This window comes from Gracilinanus agilis, chromosome 4 (assembly GCF_016433145.1).
Source record: "Gracilinanus agilis isolate LMUSP501 chromosome 4, AgileGrace, whole genome shotgun sequence".
Lineage (NCBI taxonomy): Eukaryota > Metazoa > Chordata > Mammalia > Didelphimorphia > Didelphidae > Gracilinanus > Gracilinanus agilis.
In genome coordinates this window covers 57,818,464-57,833,747 of record NC_058133.1, presented here as the reverse complement: position 1 = coordinate 57,833,747, position 15,284 = coordinate 57,818,464, and the positions used below count along the sequence as shown (strand labels likewise).

The window sequence follows — 15,284 nt, the reverse complement described above, 5'->3', positions numbered from 1 at the left end:
AGGCATTTAAGATTGTACAAGAGTTGGGAAATGAACTAGATAGAAAGTAAAACATACCAAGAGAAAGAAAATAAAGAAATACGACTGGGTAGTGAAAAGATACAATTTTGAGGTCATGGCATGTGATGAAACCACTCTGAATTTCATTTTAGAAATCCTGCTATATTCTGTTTAAATGTGTTTGAAGCTCTATGTGCTGGAAAAGATACATGCAGGCTGACTCTACATTAAAAGCCAAGCTTCCAAACTACTGCTCCAAAGGGCAGCGGTTAATGAATAATCTTAATTATTCAATGCAAATTAGCTTTTCTTCCAGCTCCAAGCTTTAATAGCAAGCTGAGAAAGAGGCTCAGAAAAGGTTTCCCTTGAAAACAAGCACCATACACATTGTGGACATGCACATAGAATAACCACGATTTACCCTTTCTTCCCCTCTCTTTTTGTTTTTGTTATAAGAAAAGGGGAGATAAAAGAAAGAAAAAAGGAACCCCTCAGAATGTTCAGATGGGAAATTAATAGCCCTCTGTTAAAATTCTAGTTAAGTATTAAAGTTTTATCCTTCCAAAAAGAAGAATGGCTAATGAACAGAAGCAGCTGGCCAAGGTTTTTGAGACAAACTTCCTGAAACATTTCATCATTAAAAGTCAGGACAGTGATGTATAAATCTTGAAAAATTTTAAATTCCAAGAAATGGTTCATGCCAAATTAGATACTATCTAGGGTCTGAAGAGAAGCCAAGGCTATAGACTAAATTGTGATGAGAGTCACAGATTAGTGAAAAAGGGATCAAATTGTACCTAAAAGTTTTTATGTCTTTAAATCTTGCCCTAAATTATATTGTCATTTTAATATAGGCAAATCTTATGCATACTCAACTGTCTTAAGAAAAACAAGAGTAAAAAAAAGAAAAAAAGAAAAACAAGCATATTCACTTGTTTTTTTAGAAAAAAAGTAGAGTCAAAAACAATGTCTATCTGTCTCTTAATTTTATTTATGGAAAGGTTAATCATTTGGACTCTGTGGGGGTACACCTATGTAAACTGTAAATTAAGCCCCTAGAAAGAGTTACTGAAATAATTCACCTTGCAAATATTTGGGGATACACATCTATGAACTGTAAGTTAAGCCCCTAGAGTTACTGAAATAATTCACCTTACAAATATATGGGGGTACATATCTATGAACTGTAAGTTAAGCCTCTAGAAAGAGTTACTAAAATAATTTACTTTGCAATCTATAGCAGCAATAAATGTTTGTTTCTTTATAGATCAGGGATGTGATTAATTTGGTGTTTGTGAAACATTTTTAGGGGGATGGATAGTTATAAAATAATTTTAAACATGTACCCTATCAAAAACCTCATGTAACAGAAAACAACTTACACTATCTCTATTCCTGAATTACTCTAAAAAGAAGGGAGCTAGCCATCTGCATTGCATTGTCTAAGGCTTGTTACCTCCATGGAGGCAAAGAGGCTACATTAGATGACCTTTGATCTCCTCATTGAGCCAAAGAAGCCAGGATGACTTAAAAAGACAAGAGATTCCCCCCCAAATTAAAATTCGACTAAGATTCCAAAGGGAAATGTGTAAAAGAGTACACAAGAAAAATGGCCTCAGCTGTGAGACAAGCAATGTGGGCTCACCCAGCCACCAGGCAAGAGAAAAGAAAGAGAAAGACTGAGCCCATCTCCAGAAATCCATGTGATTGCTTCTAACATTTTGATTCAATTAATATCTACTGAATTCCTAGAGGGGCTACATCACCCCATCAGGGACACGCCTAGTTTCTAGTTAGCTTTTTTGAAGCTTTGGCCATGTTTATCAGAGCAAAGGGGAAGGCTGAGCTAACTTGCTGCAGTGAGCCCCCCTGAACAGGATCTCAGCCTGGAGGAGCAAGTAGAGTTGTAGAGCCAAATGGATAGTTCATCAATGCTAATTCCACATGCAAAGTGTATTGCATGTATTTGTGTTCATACATGGGAAATCTCTGTGTCTTAACTTTTCAAAAACAGAGAAAATAAAAGTCTCCCTTTCTTTGTGGTCTTGAATGCCTTTCCCTTTTCTTCATGTACTTCCTCAGAAATGGCAAACCACCAGCTTTGCACAGACTTGGAGGATGCTGAAGCTGGAAGGGACCTGAGAGATCATGGAGACCAACCCCCTCATTTTGCAGATGAATAAATAGGTCTAAAGAGTTGAAATGACTTTGCCGGAGCTTGGACAGGTGGCAAAGCGAGGACCAGAACACAGCTCTCCCACTTTCCAGCCCACTGCTTTTTTCATTGTGTCACACATTCCTCTGGCTTCGGCTGTTTTTCTAGTTTCCCACAGAGGAAGATGGAAGACTTCCAGCCCTAGAGTTAAGCTGCACAAAGTTATGGGGAGAAGAGCCAAAAAGAGACTCTTTTAGGAATCCACAGAGAAATGTGGCCACCATCTTTGACACAGCCTAGGACCCAGAAAAACAATCCTTCTGAGTTCCTTACAGACCAACGTATATATATGGCATTTGGGCACATGATTCTGTTTAGTAACCACATCGCCAGGACCAAGGCCAATGAAACTGGCTGCGGCTAATGCTAGTGCCACGAAGAGCCAAGAAGGCTCCAGGATGTGATGCTTATTATTATTATAAACGCCTGGCATGTTTGTTTGGTTTCATGGCGGTTGGCTTTTCAAACGATCGGCGGTTGATCTTGAATTCCTTTCTTCTGCTCTATAATTTCAACCTCGCCCCCTGGGACCCAAAGTTGGCAGGCTCCCCAGTCTCTATCTTTCAAAAAATAAGGAAGAACAATCTCAAGATACAATTTTAAACTAGGTGAAATTTAAACTTCTTGAGATATATTTGTGATCACCATTCGACTTGCAGACACTGTGCATGGGACTTGACCAGCATACATAAAGCCAGGGAGCCACACTGCCCATTTGCTACAAGAGAGCAAAGAGATCATAATGGAACCAGGGGCTTTGGCTGCCTCTCTTATTCCTTAAAAAGCTTTCCAGCTGTCCTAATCAGCTGGATTAATAAGGTAAGAAAACAAAGGAGTAAGAAAGTGTAGTTAAGGAGATTCTGGTGTTCGTGCACAAGTTTAGGAAGGATTTAAATACCTTTTAGCTTTAAATTCTCAAGCTGAAGAAGGCTTTAAAGTTCATTAAAGAAGGCTTTAATAATAAAGGCTTTATAAAGAAGGCTTTAAAGTTGATATAAATGCTTATTGTCTACTAGAAGCAATGCAATGATCCAAGACATTTCTGAGGGACTTATGAGAGAGAACGCTATTCCACATCCAGAGAAAGAACTGTGGGAGCAGAAACACAGAAGAAAAACAACTGCTTGATCACATTGGTCAATGGGGATATGATTGGGGATGTAGACTCTAAACGATCATCCTAGTGCAAATATCAGTATTATGGAAATAGGTCTTTATCAATGACACATGTAAAACCCAGTGGAATTGTGTGTTGGCTATGGGAGAGGGGTGGGAGGAGGGACGGGAAAGAACATGAAGCATGTAACCATGGAAAAATTTCCTTAATTAATCAATTAAAAAATGCTTATTGAGGGGATGAGGAAACTGAGACAAATAGGGTTAAATGATTTGCCCAGGGTCACACAGATTTGAACTCAGGGAAGATTCTAATATGCTTATTCTTTTACATATCCTGATGGTTTCCAAGGAGGACCTTCTAAAATGATAGCACAATCCACAGGGATGCATGAACCTTTAGACTGTAAGCTCCTTGAGGGCAAGGACTATCTTTTGCCTCTTTTTGTGTCCCAGATATCTCAGGATAGTTCCTGGCAAATAGTAGGTGTTTAAAAATTATTTATTGATGGAACCAAACATTCAATATACCCCCAAACCCTAATATATAGTACTTATTAGAAGGTCAGGAGGTTTATGGGTAGTTAATGAAATCTGATGCTATTCAATGGATAACTAATTAATTGATAGAGATATTGGCTTTACTTCTCCATATAGGTATTTCATTTTTTGGGCTATGTTAACTTTTCACTAGCAGCAGCACTAGAAAGTAGAAAGATAAGGAGAAATGAAATTCAAACCACACAATTTCTCCATTCTTCTTTTTCTGATAAGGCACTTCTGAAAGGAGCAAATTAATGTCCTATATTTTATGAGGTAGATACTTATAAGCTGAACTAATCCAAGTGAGGGTGGCTTGGATATAGAAGGGATTCAGAACCTTGCCATATGAGAGAAGAGCCTGAAGGAATTAGGAATGTTTAGTCTGGAGAAGAAAAAACATTGAGAGTTGTAGAGTTGTACCATAAGGAAGTTTTTTTTTTTTTTTTTTTTTTTTTTTTTAAGTAATCATGTCATAGGATCTGGGCTATGTGGCTCATCCAGTTGGAAGGATGTTGCAACTCTTGACTCAGTCCCAATTTTGCCTAGTCTAGTTAAGTAGGTGTTTTCAGGATTTGGGGAAAGGAACTATTCAGACCAAGTATTCTATAAGGGATGAATCTCTTAAAGGAGATAGAAGAGAAACGTTGTTATTCACTTGTTTCAATTATGTATGACTCTTTGTGACCCCATTTGGGATTTTCTTGGCAAAGATACTGTAGTGATTTGGACTGAGGCAAATAGGGTCAAGTGACTCATCCAAGGTCACATAGCTGGTAAGTATCTGAGGTCAGATTTGAACCCAGGAAGATGAGTCTTCCTGACTCCGGGTCCAGCATTCTATTCACTGTGCCACCTTGAGTCTTATCAGCCATGAAGTCATATATGGACCATAGTGTGATCAGCTCTGGAATATGTATATAATATGCTTGTCTAACTAGAAGGACTCAATAACATTTTGCTTGAATAATAAAATAGTGTTGGATGGTTCAATCTCTACTTTGTTGTTGAATTAAACAGAATCATTTAAAAAAAAAACTATTGTTCAAATAAAAAGTTCCTAGATAAGACTAAATTGGAAATCCTAGAAATCAAAGGAGAAATTAATAAAATTAAAAATAAAAGAATTTTGAATTGGGCATGCAACTAGAAAAACTACAAATTTAAAAAATATTGTTCACTTATTGACCATGTATGATGCTCACTAATAATAATTCTCTCTCTGGCTTAAGTGCATATCTTGTCTATGCTGCAATGATGTACAACCTTTAAGTGCCCTGTTATATGTTATATAAACAATTATAGCATACTTTTATTCAATAAAGAATTTCCTAACAGAACTTTGAAAAAAATGAATGGGCTACCTCAATAGAGAGGTAGTAAGTTCACTGCCACTAGAGATATTTAAACAAAGGCTGTATGACAATTTGCTGTGAGTGATATATACATGATACTGTGTGAAAAGACTGGACTAGATGACCTCTGAGGTCCCTCCAAATTCTAAGCTTGAAGTATTATATAAAACTGGGGTTGGTGGATTACTTGAGCATTTTAATTATTCCTATACTCTCTATTTCTTAGTATATCCTGCAAAGCTGGGAACTGCAAGGTTAAGAAATAATGCAGTTAGCTAAAACTGGATTGCCAAAATCAAAGCAACAAGAAAAAAGTGAAAGATGTTATCTTGGTTTGTTTTGGGGTTTTGTTTGTTTTTTAACCCAAGGAAATTCTAAAATTGTCACAAACAATAAAATTGTCCAAGTAACTAATCTGAATTCATTTGGGTTGAAAATTTCTACTGAATTGCTAAAAAAGAAATTTGATTATTGCCAAATGAAGCCTAGTAAAAGTAACATTTAAAATGAGATAATGTACATGAAAGTGCTTTCAAAATCATAAAAAAGGAATTGTTACTAATATAAAGATTATTTTTAATTAGCCGATATCAGAGCCCTGGTTCTGTTTGTTTGAAAAGCAGCATGGGAAAGCAGAAATAAGATCAGATCTGAAGGCTATAGAAATCCAGGTTTAAATGCTGTCTCTGACAGCTATTAGGTGTGTGATGATGGCAAAATTACTTATCCTCTTTTTCTTATCGAGAGACTGTAGCACCTATCTCACAGAGCCGGTGCTAGAAATACATGAAATAATAGTGTACGTAAAGTACTTTTAGTCTAATATTTTTACTTTAATTTTTTCAAACCTGATTTCTGATTTCATTGGCATAGTGAACTCTTGGGAGGAAACTCTTTTTACCAACGTAGGCTAGCAACTACTACATATCTGTGATTTTTAGAGAATCACCTGGGATACTGAGAAGTTAAATTAATTCTTTGGGGTCACACAGCCAATATATGGGACAGGCGGGATTTGAACCCAGGTATTCCTGGTTCTGAGGTCAGCCCTATAAGTACTTATGCCATATGATCTTCTTCATAAGCATTTTAGATAGCTACTTCCTAATTGTGTGAACCTGGGCAAGTCACTTGACCCCAGTTGCTATCCCATACCAACTTTCTGCCTTGGAACTGAGACTTCATATAGATTCTAAGACAAAAGGTAAGGGTTCTTAAAAAAAGAAAGTAAATGTAGACTTCTGAAGTGGTCAACAACAGCTGACTCAACCCGGTAAACCCATACTTTCCAATTCTAGATATATTGCTCCCTTGTTTAGTTAGGCTCTGGGATTTTTCTCCCCATAAATACTGAAAAAGAAATTCCATCTCAACCTATATGTTAATCATCACAAGGTCTAAACTACCAAGAAACTTATGAAAGGTTCTCCTACAATACAACACAAATGTCACAAATGGGAGGAAGTCTCTTATGAATTGGGTTTTAGAGACTGGACAGGATACTGGAGAAAGAGGAGAAAGCTGTGATGGGAGAGGTGGCAAAGGAGAAGAGTCCATGGTCTTTGGGGTCTCTTGTATCTTTATCAGTTTTACCTTTGTCTAATATATTGGGGAAAGGGAATTAAATGAACAAACGTAATCTGATTCTCATAAAAACCAAGAAAGAGGTGTTTGGGCTGGCTGTGACTCTATGAGTGCCCCAGAGGTATAAACTTAAACGGGGTGTGAAGGGGGATAAAGAATCTTTATTTTAATTAAACATCACCACAAAGCACTGATGAGTTCTGAAAAACTCATTCAAACAAAAGAAAAGGTGATGTAGAAACTCAATACATGTCACAGAACCTTCTACTTCATCTTTGGGTTTTTATAGCTCTTTTCCATTGGGATTTCCCAAAGACTCAATTTCATGTAAAAAGCATTAAACACATAGAAAGCATTTCATTCTTGGTGACAGAAAGACAAAAGAGAGAATATAGTTCTTGTCCTCAAAGAGCTTGCTTTCCATTTGAGATAAGATTCTACTATGTAAGATGGAGCTTCTGAGGTTATAGTGTATTATGAAATATATATGTGCATATATGTGTGTATATATATGTATACACACATGAAATGTTTTACAAATGTCTACATCTGTATAGTACCTGTATATCTGCATAATATATAATTAAATGTTATACACACAGACATATAGACAGAGAGATAGATAGAGAGATAGATGGAGAGATAGATGGAGAAAGACATATATATATATATACATACATATATATAAAGAGATAGATGGACTGACAGAAAGAAATAGACATAGATAGAGATAGATAGACAGAGAGAGATATAAATAGATAGATAGATAGATAGTAGATGGATAGATAGATGGATGTATGGATGGATAGATAGAAAGATATATAGATGGATGGATAGATAGTAGATGGATGGATGATGATGGATAGATAGAAAGATAGATAGATGGATAGATGGATGGATGGATAGATAGTAGATGGATGGATGATGATAGATAGATAGATAGATAGATAGATAGATAGATAGATAGATAGATAGATAGATAGATAGATGCATATGTTATTGTTATTCAGTCATTTCAGTCATGTCCAACTCTTCAAGACCCTATTTGGGGTTTTCTTGGAATATCTACCAGAGCAGTTTTCAGTTCCTTCTCCAACTCATTTTCTAGATGAGGAAACTGAGGCAAATTGGGTTAAGCAATTTGTCCAAGGTTATAGTTAGGAAGTATCTGAGGCAGGATTTGAGCTCAGGTCTTCCTGACTCCAAGAACAATATTCTATCCACGGCACCACCTAGTATATACACTCATATATGTATATATAAATAGATGTGTGTATACTTCTACACACACACACACATATGTAAATGTAGGCGTATATATGAGAGAGAGAGAACATGATGTTAGGTAAGGATAAGTATAAGACTTTTGGAATATTCTGCATATGGTGTATGTGTGTGTTTAAAGAGATAGCTTAAAACTACACTGAGAATTTTGGGACATCCTGAATATGTAATATATGTATATGCATACTATGTATACCTATGTGAACATATATATTTATACATACATACACATTTTTAAATACATATTTTAAAATATAAAGTCTCCTAAAAATAAGTGTCATCTCTTCCTATTATGGCAGGAGTTGTTATCCTCACTTTATAGGTAAGAATTTCAATCTACTGCTTGAGGGGACAGAAACTGGGCATCCTGACATTCTAGGGCTGTGCACTTTTGACCATAGCATAATGAAATCCATCCTGCTCTATCTTAGTCATGGAAGTCTGGATTAACAATTTTTAGGCATTTCTGTGTGGAGACTAGCTGGACTGAATGGAGGTGGAGCTCCCACCAACATATCGGGAAAGCCAATCTGGAAAGACCATTGATGGGCCTCCACTTACAGAGCAAGAGTATTATTTAGAGCTCAACAGGCTTCCGTGGTTGTGAGTAGTTTAGAGATTTGTTTATTTTTCATTTCTTGGCTTAAAACTGTTTCTTTTCTGTTTCTTTCTTTTTCAGTCTCTACTCATTTTTTCTCCCTTTTCTCTTGGCAGTAATACCCCTACTTCCCTACATACACATTTTCTATTTTCTTCTCTCTCTCTCTCTCTCCTCTCAGCTTAACACACAATACTATTTTATGAAAATTTATCTTTCTATAATAAGCTGAAGCCTCCTGGGAGGTGGGACAATTTTAAGTTGACACCCAAGTATCATATCTTATCATGATCAGACTTTGACTCATTTATTCTGTATATTAAAAAGCTAGAAATGGAGTATATACAACTCACTGAAAAATTAATGAAAAATGATAGGCTCTTTCAAATGACATTTCCAAGCCCAGTTTTTGCAGCAGGCTTATGTAATCAGACATAATTGTCTGCACATGTTCAGTTACATTACTTCAGAAATGATTCCCAGCTCCACCAGATGACGTCAGGGGTCAATGCTGAACCTGAGATCCTGAATGCTGCTCTCTTCTCTGCTACCCAATTAGGAAGGAAAAGGTTCCAAAGAGAAGAGTGGTTAGCCGCATTCCCTTTTAAATCATATATACTCTCATAGCTTCCTTTTTTGAGTGTGCCATGTTTCTGTCTCTATGTTTTGATTTCCTATATGCCAAAATGCAAAACTCCCTTGGGGAAATCCATCTCTTTATCTCACAAAAAAATTCAGGACTACATAGAGGTGCGAGAATGCTTGGGTATGGACATAGACACACTCTGCAATTTTCAGGCAATTCATCATCTCAAATTCCCTTCTTCCAAGCCCAACTGGCAGGTGAGAACCTCCCCTACCTAGAAGGCTTTCTTTCTCCAGATATCTTGCCTTGACTTTAGAGAAGTAGTCTTTCATGGAACCCTTGAAATGATGGAGGGAACCCAAATGTCAGCTCTTCTTCCTACCTCACTTCTTGCTACCCTTCAAAGGAAAGCACTTGACTGTCCAATGGGGATGCTCAACAGGCTCAAGAGGGTCAACCTTGCTCTCTCATCATCAAAACTAACAAATGTCTTGGTATCCTGTACGGGCAAGGAGGCAGAGGAAAATCTACTGAGGAAGAGAGCAAATAATCCATCTCTATTCCTCCCGACAAAGATTTTATCTTCATTGCTCTCCAAATTGCAGCCATCCCAATAGCAACAATAATAAAACAAATACCTATCAAAATCTTTTAAGTTCTGAGGCACCCTTCTGCCTGTGACCTCTAAAAGCCCAGAAAATAACCCCCCCCCAATCCAGAGAACAGCCTCCTTTTCCAGGCTGCCCTCGTCCCAGCTTGCTGTCACCGCTGCTGAGATGGCGGACGATTGATCTGAGAAATGAAGTTGGATTGCTGTCCCGAATCTACACTCGGTTCTCCTTGTGTCTGTCTGATCGATTTTACTCTGTGCGATATAGCTTGTCGCTATGAATTTTCATGCTCTCCAGGAGCCGCCAGCGCACCCAAGAACAAGTAGAAGATGGTTCATCTGTCGTGTCCCCCCGTCCCCCAACCCCCTCACCATCTTAATTTTTTTTTTTTTTTTGCTACATACCGATGGGAGCAAGGTTTATTTTTAGACAATGGCCCTGGTTGCGATGGATTCTGGCTACTGGCTCTCTTGCCAGAGTTCCCAAGCCCCGGTCTGTGGTGACATTTCCTACCACTGTTGTACTAGGTGTCACCTGTTTAGCAGCTCCTCTCAGCTGAATGCATGTGGCCGCAGGTGCTATGCAAACACTGATTGCGTCTGACAGCCTTAGACGCCAGCTGCCTGCATGAAGCCTGCCCGATCCCCACTTTTTTGTGGGTAGAATGCCGCCGTTGGCATGACCGATACAGAAGCAATAAACTAGGTGACCGTAAAACTAAGACAAGTCCTACTAAGTGGCATTCTGAGCCCTATGGCTTTGAAATAATTGGTAATGATAGAATGAAAAGGAAGGAAAGAAAAAGGAGGAAAAAAATGCCTATTTTTCTTACACTGATGCCCTGCGGACTGTACATCTGACTGGCTGCAAGTCCGTCACTGTATCCTCCTGTCTGGCTGATAACATGGCGAAGGGTATCCACCTAAACAGATGAAGAACAATAAAGAAGAAATTAGCAGAACAGAAAGAGAAAAACATCATCATCATCATCATCATCATCATCATCATCATCATCATCATCATCANAGAAAAACATCATCATCATCATCATCATCATCATCATCATCATCATCATCATCATCAGAAGGCAGGATATATTCTGGGCATGCCAAACCAGTGTCATCATTTTGAGGGGTGCCTTTCTTGAACCCAGGATTCAATAGAAGGAAGTGCCTGCAGTCACCTCATCATCAGCTCCGAGTACAATTCTCAAGTCAGTAAAGAGACCACAAGGAGTGTGATGAAAAGCAGTTGACCTCACTTAAGAGGGAAGCAGATTCACTCATCAAACACTTGAAAATGTGAACAGGGGAGAGAGTATTGAAGCATTTACCCATCTCCCTTTTGCTGTAGGATAGTCTACATAGCTTTTCCATTCCCCAATGTTCTCTAATGCCAGAGCTCTGATCGGAGGGGACCTGGGAAGTCATTTCGGAGGATAGCCAACTTTTTGGTCACTTGGCCAGAAATTGTTCCAAACATATTTCCAGGGCAATGTTTCCCAAGCCAGCAGATAGATCACCAACAAGCTGGCCAACCCCAGACAATGATGCTTCCTGGTCTGCATCCAGAGTGGGTAACTGGATTCATCTGGATCAGAAATTTCCAGAAATTCTCCACCTCTCCTAGAAAGTATCATGATTGGAAAAGAGAAAAGGCTTCTTGTTTACAGAATTCCTAACATTGTGGACATACACTTGTCAGAAAGAAACTCGAGTCCCTCCTTTCCAAATGTGATCAAGGAAAAATATCTATTGCACTGGGTTGGGTGGCTTTTTAGGTAAGAACAAAAACACAGCATGGTCAGATATTTGCCCATTTATTATTTTTCTCTTCCCTTTAAGCAGACCTTGAGCTCTGGTGTCCAACGTGTGAAGGAAACCTGAAAATGCGAGACAACACTTTGAACTCCTCGTTCCTTTCCTTTAGTGAAAAAGAACACATAGATTGGTTCCACTTGCCAGGTGTGCATTGGAATACCTTGACTGTTTTCCCTGAAGCAACTCTCCTGCCTTCCTAGTGTAACTGTCAAGCCAGAGCCAAATGCATTCACAAAGTGTGGACGAGATTCCCCAAGACAATGGTTGTTGTTTTTATTTTATTTTTATTTTCATTTTTTTTTTTATTTTTGGTTTGTTTGGCGGTGAGGTTGGTTGGTTGGTTGGTTGGTTTGATTTTTTTTTCTTTCTCTCTATACAGGTGTGGGAAATTGCCAATACCATGGAGGGCTCACATTCGCTTGGCAGTACATTGGCTGGGTCCCTACCTGTGACTGCACGTTGGCTCCAACCTGGGCCCCTTGGTAAGAATCCCCATTGAGTGACTGCACGCTCATGAACAAATCTCCAGAGTTTGACATGTTAAAAGAACTGGAAGAACCTGAAAAGGAAAGAGTGAGGCACCTGAATCATAGAAAGGAAAAGGATCAATCCCCGCAACTCTCAGCCAAGAGGGAGGATATCATGCAAAGCAATCCCCCCCGATGAAAATGAAAATTAAAAACAACACAACAATAAAACAGTTTGGTTAGTAGAATGAAGAATAGAGCAAGCAATAAAGATTGCAAACTGTTGAGGTTATGCAAAAAGCCCCAAGATATGACATATTGCCAGCAAGACCATATCCTTTTTGTGGCTTCCAAGCTGGAAAAGGGGAAGTGGTTCCATTCATCTCATCTCAGTCTCCCTAGAAAATGGTGGTGATCTCCAATGGAACTTGAAACTTCTACCTGGCTCAATATCATGACTGCCCATGGGACTAGTCAGATCTGAGAACTTAGGGCAAGATAATGCTAGTTGAGCCACCCACAAGAGCAAGGTGACTTCTTCAATCCCATAATGAATGTGCTACTTCTATAACATTAATTTTTTTTTTTACTATTCATGGAGTAGCACTACATGGGAGTCATAAAGGCAATAAATGGTACACCTAAGAATTCTGTCCTTTGTTAAGAGTTCTTTGCCATTCTTTATTTCCAGGAAGGTAAAGACCATGATGTCCTTAAAGGCATTAGAAGAATGATAAACTTAACCCTTCGCTGCCATCTACCTAGAGAGAGGAATAAAAGACAAAAATCATGGGCAAAGGATCCTTCTAATATTATCATGGATAATGATATGGGCTTTCAGAATGGAGCAGTCAACTAACTTTTCCAAAGACTTTTGGCTATCTGGGGTGGGGTCTTAGCTAGCTGCCACTGCTTTATTAATATTATTGTCTGCTTCCCTGCCTTCTCCATCCTGACAGAGCACAACTTGAATGGATGAAGGGAAAAAAAAGGCTCAGAATTATTCTGGAAATTATCGTGCAGCTCAGTGCATTAAGAGAGAAAGCTCAACGTGCAAGGTTTGGTTATAAACATGACATTAGGCTTGAAAGGGAGAGACTTCAGGGGCCCAGGTCAGCTCCACTGTACTCCTTCCAACCCCTTTACTGCTGAAATTTGCTCCCTTCCCACATATCTTGACAGCCATCATCTGTGTGGAATCGCCCAGCAATGATTCATGCGTAGGCTCTGACAGTTGATTTCTGGTTTCTTTACAATGAGAGAAATTTGAGCTCTTCTAAAATGACCCTCCTAACATACTAGAGGATTTAGGGCTAAAAGAATGATACCTCTTGCCATAAAAACACATTGCTTAATAGGCAATAATAGTTACTGGTACTCAACTTATAGACAGACCATTAACCAAATGAACCTATGTTGCTTTATGTTTATCTTCTCAGAGCATTCTGGTATTATTACCAAATATTAGATAATGGAAAAAGAAATTTGTAACACAGAGAATTGGTTTGTGGAGAATTCCCAAGTCCAGAGTTGGGTTTTAGCCTGAAGAATGTCTTCACCAACCACCTGAAATCTATAAAGAATTAGTCAATAATTTTACTAGTTAGTGTCCTACCAAGAGGCAAAGACGAAATGCTCATTTACATCTTTTCTTATGGTCAAATGGCTGTTAAGTGCTACCTAATCATTTTTTATAAATAAAAACATTTGGGAAAAATGTTTTCATCTCAAGACATTGGAAGTTATTTAAAAAGAAGCTACAAGAAATAAATGTTTCTAGATAAGCTCAATTGCTTGGTCCAAAACTTTTGTTCTCCTCTTATTCTCTGGAATGAGAATCTTCATTTTAGTCCTGGCTCCACTTGGGACTTAGGATTTTTCCTCTTTTATTCCAGCTTTCTCATCCTGGTGATATCTCTGCCCCTATGGCTCACTCCTTTGATTTCACTGTGAATACCTGCCCATAACTACTATTTTGCAAAAGGTGCCCATGCCATCCACGCTCATATCACTCCAAGTTTTACTTCTCCTTTTTCAGATTTTTTTCTCTTTATAGCTCCATTTTTGGGGTTGTCTTCCTCTCCATTAGGATGTATGGTTAGACATTCCTTTTTTTTTTTTTTGTATTCTCAGCATTTAGCACATTTCCTGGCATATAGTAAGCCCTTAACAAGTGTTCTAGATAACTAGTTAACTATCACCTATTGAGATAGTACGGACTAGTAGGGAGATCTGGACTCGAAGCTAGGAAGATGTAGGTTCAGATCCCGCTTCTGACACATACTGGCTGCAACCCTGACCTGGCTAAGTCATAAAACTTCTCAGTGCATTGGGCAACTCTTTAAAAGACTGTAAGGTGCCAGGCTACCAACGATTTCCTCACCTGGGATTTTCCTATATTAATGAAACTGAAGAAACAATTCATGGCTTGTGTGGGTTATCTTACAAAGAATAGAGAGGTTGCCTGGAAACGTGGCAGAGACTGTCTGATCTGGTGTAGCCTACTACCCTGGTCATACTGAGAATCTTTTATCAGGATGCCCCTCTTCTGCTATGGTACAGAAAAGAAGATGAAGATGTTTGAATATGGAGCAGGTCATGCCGCCTAGGTTAGGAAGTGACTTAGATTTCCTTCCCAAATCATTTGATTCTTATGTGGCTACTCATTCCACTGATAAAAGCCTCATGCCAGCATCTCTTGTAGAGTTTTATCTCAGAGGAACCCAGCCCAAGATCCCACTATGAGTCAGCTTGAAGACCCCTGCTTGATGCCATGTCATATTGGCTATTTTCAGGTCTCTGGACAGGCACAGAATGGGCAGGATTGGACATGCTTTGGTCTGTGTTATTCCCACGTAAGTGAGATCATAATTCCAAACGCTGTCTGAGAGCATGAAGTGTGGTCATTTTAATTTCTCCCTCCCTTCAAAACTTGCCCAAGATATCCACACGTTAGACAATTGGTGGACGGTTTATTTTAAATTAGGACCAGAACTATAAAACTGGAAGAGGAAACACTCTCCAAAGAGCCCAGATTCGTGCCAACTAACAAGGCAGAAGCTGGGGAGGTAGGTGAGATGCCATTTATAAGATATATACTGCAATTGA

The 15,284-nt window shown here is 38.6% G+C and overlaps 1 protein-coding gene across 3 annotated transcripts in view; it reads right to left on the bottom strand.

The window, feature by feature from the left end:
- The window catches only part of PBX1 (PBX homeobox 1), a 343,236-nt gene that overhangs the window by 14,713 nt on the left and 313,239 nt on the right, over positions 1-15,284 (bottom strand). Inside the window, exons 7-8 of one of the 3 annotated variants that reach the window (XM_044676634.1) lie at positions 12,156-12,268; positions 10,722-10,811 (exon numbers count right to left, since the gene is read on the bottom strand). In XM_044676634.1, the coding sequence (XP_044532569.1) occupies positions 10,722-10,811; positions 12,156-12,268 (203 nt within the window). The remainder of the gene's footprint in view (positions 1-10,721; positions 10,812-12,155; positions 12,269-15,284) is intronic. The other 2 variants (XM_044676635.1, XM_044676636.1) reach the window with 2 other exon arrangements.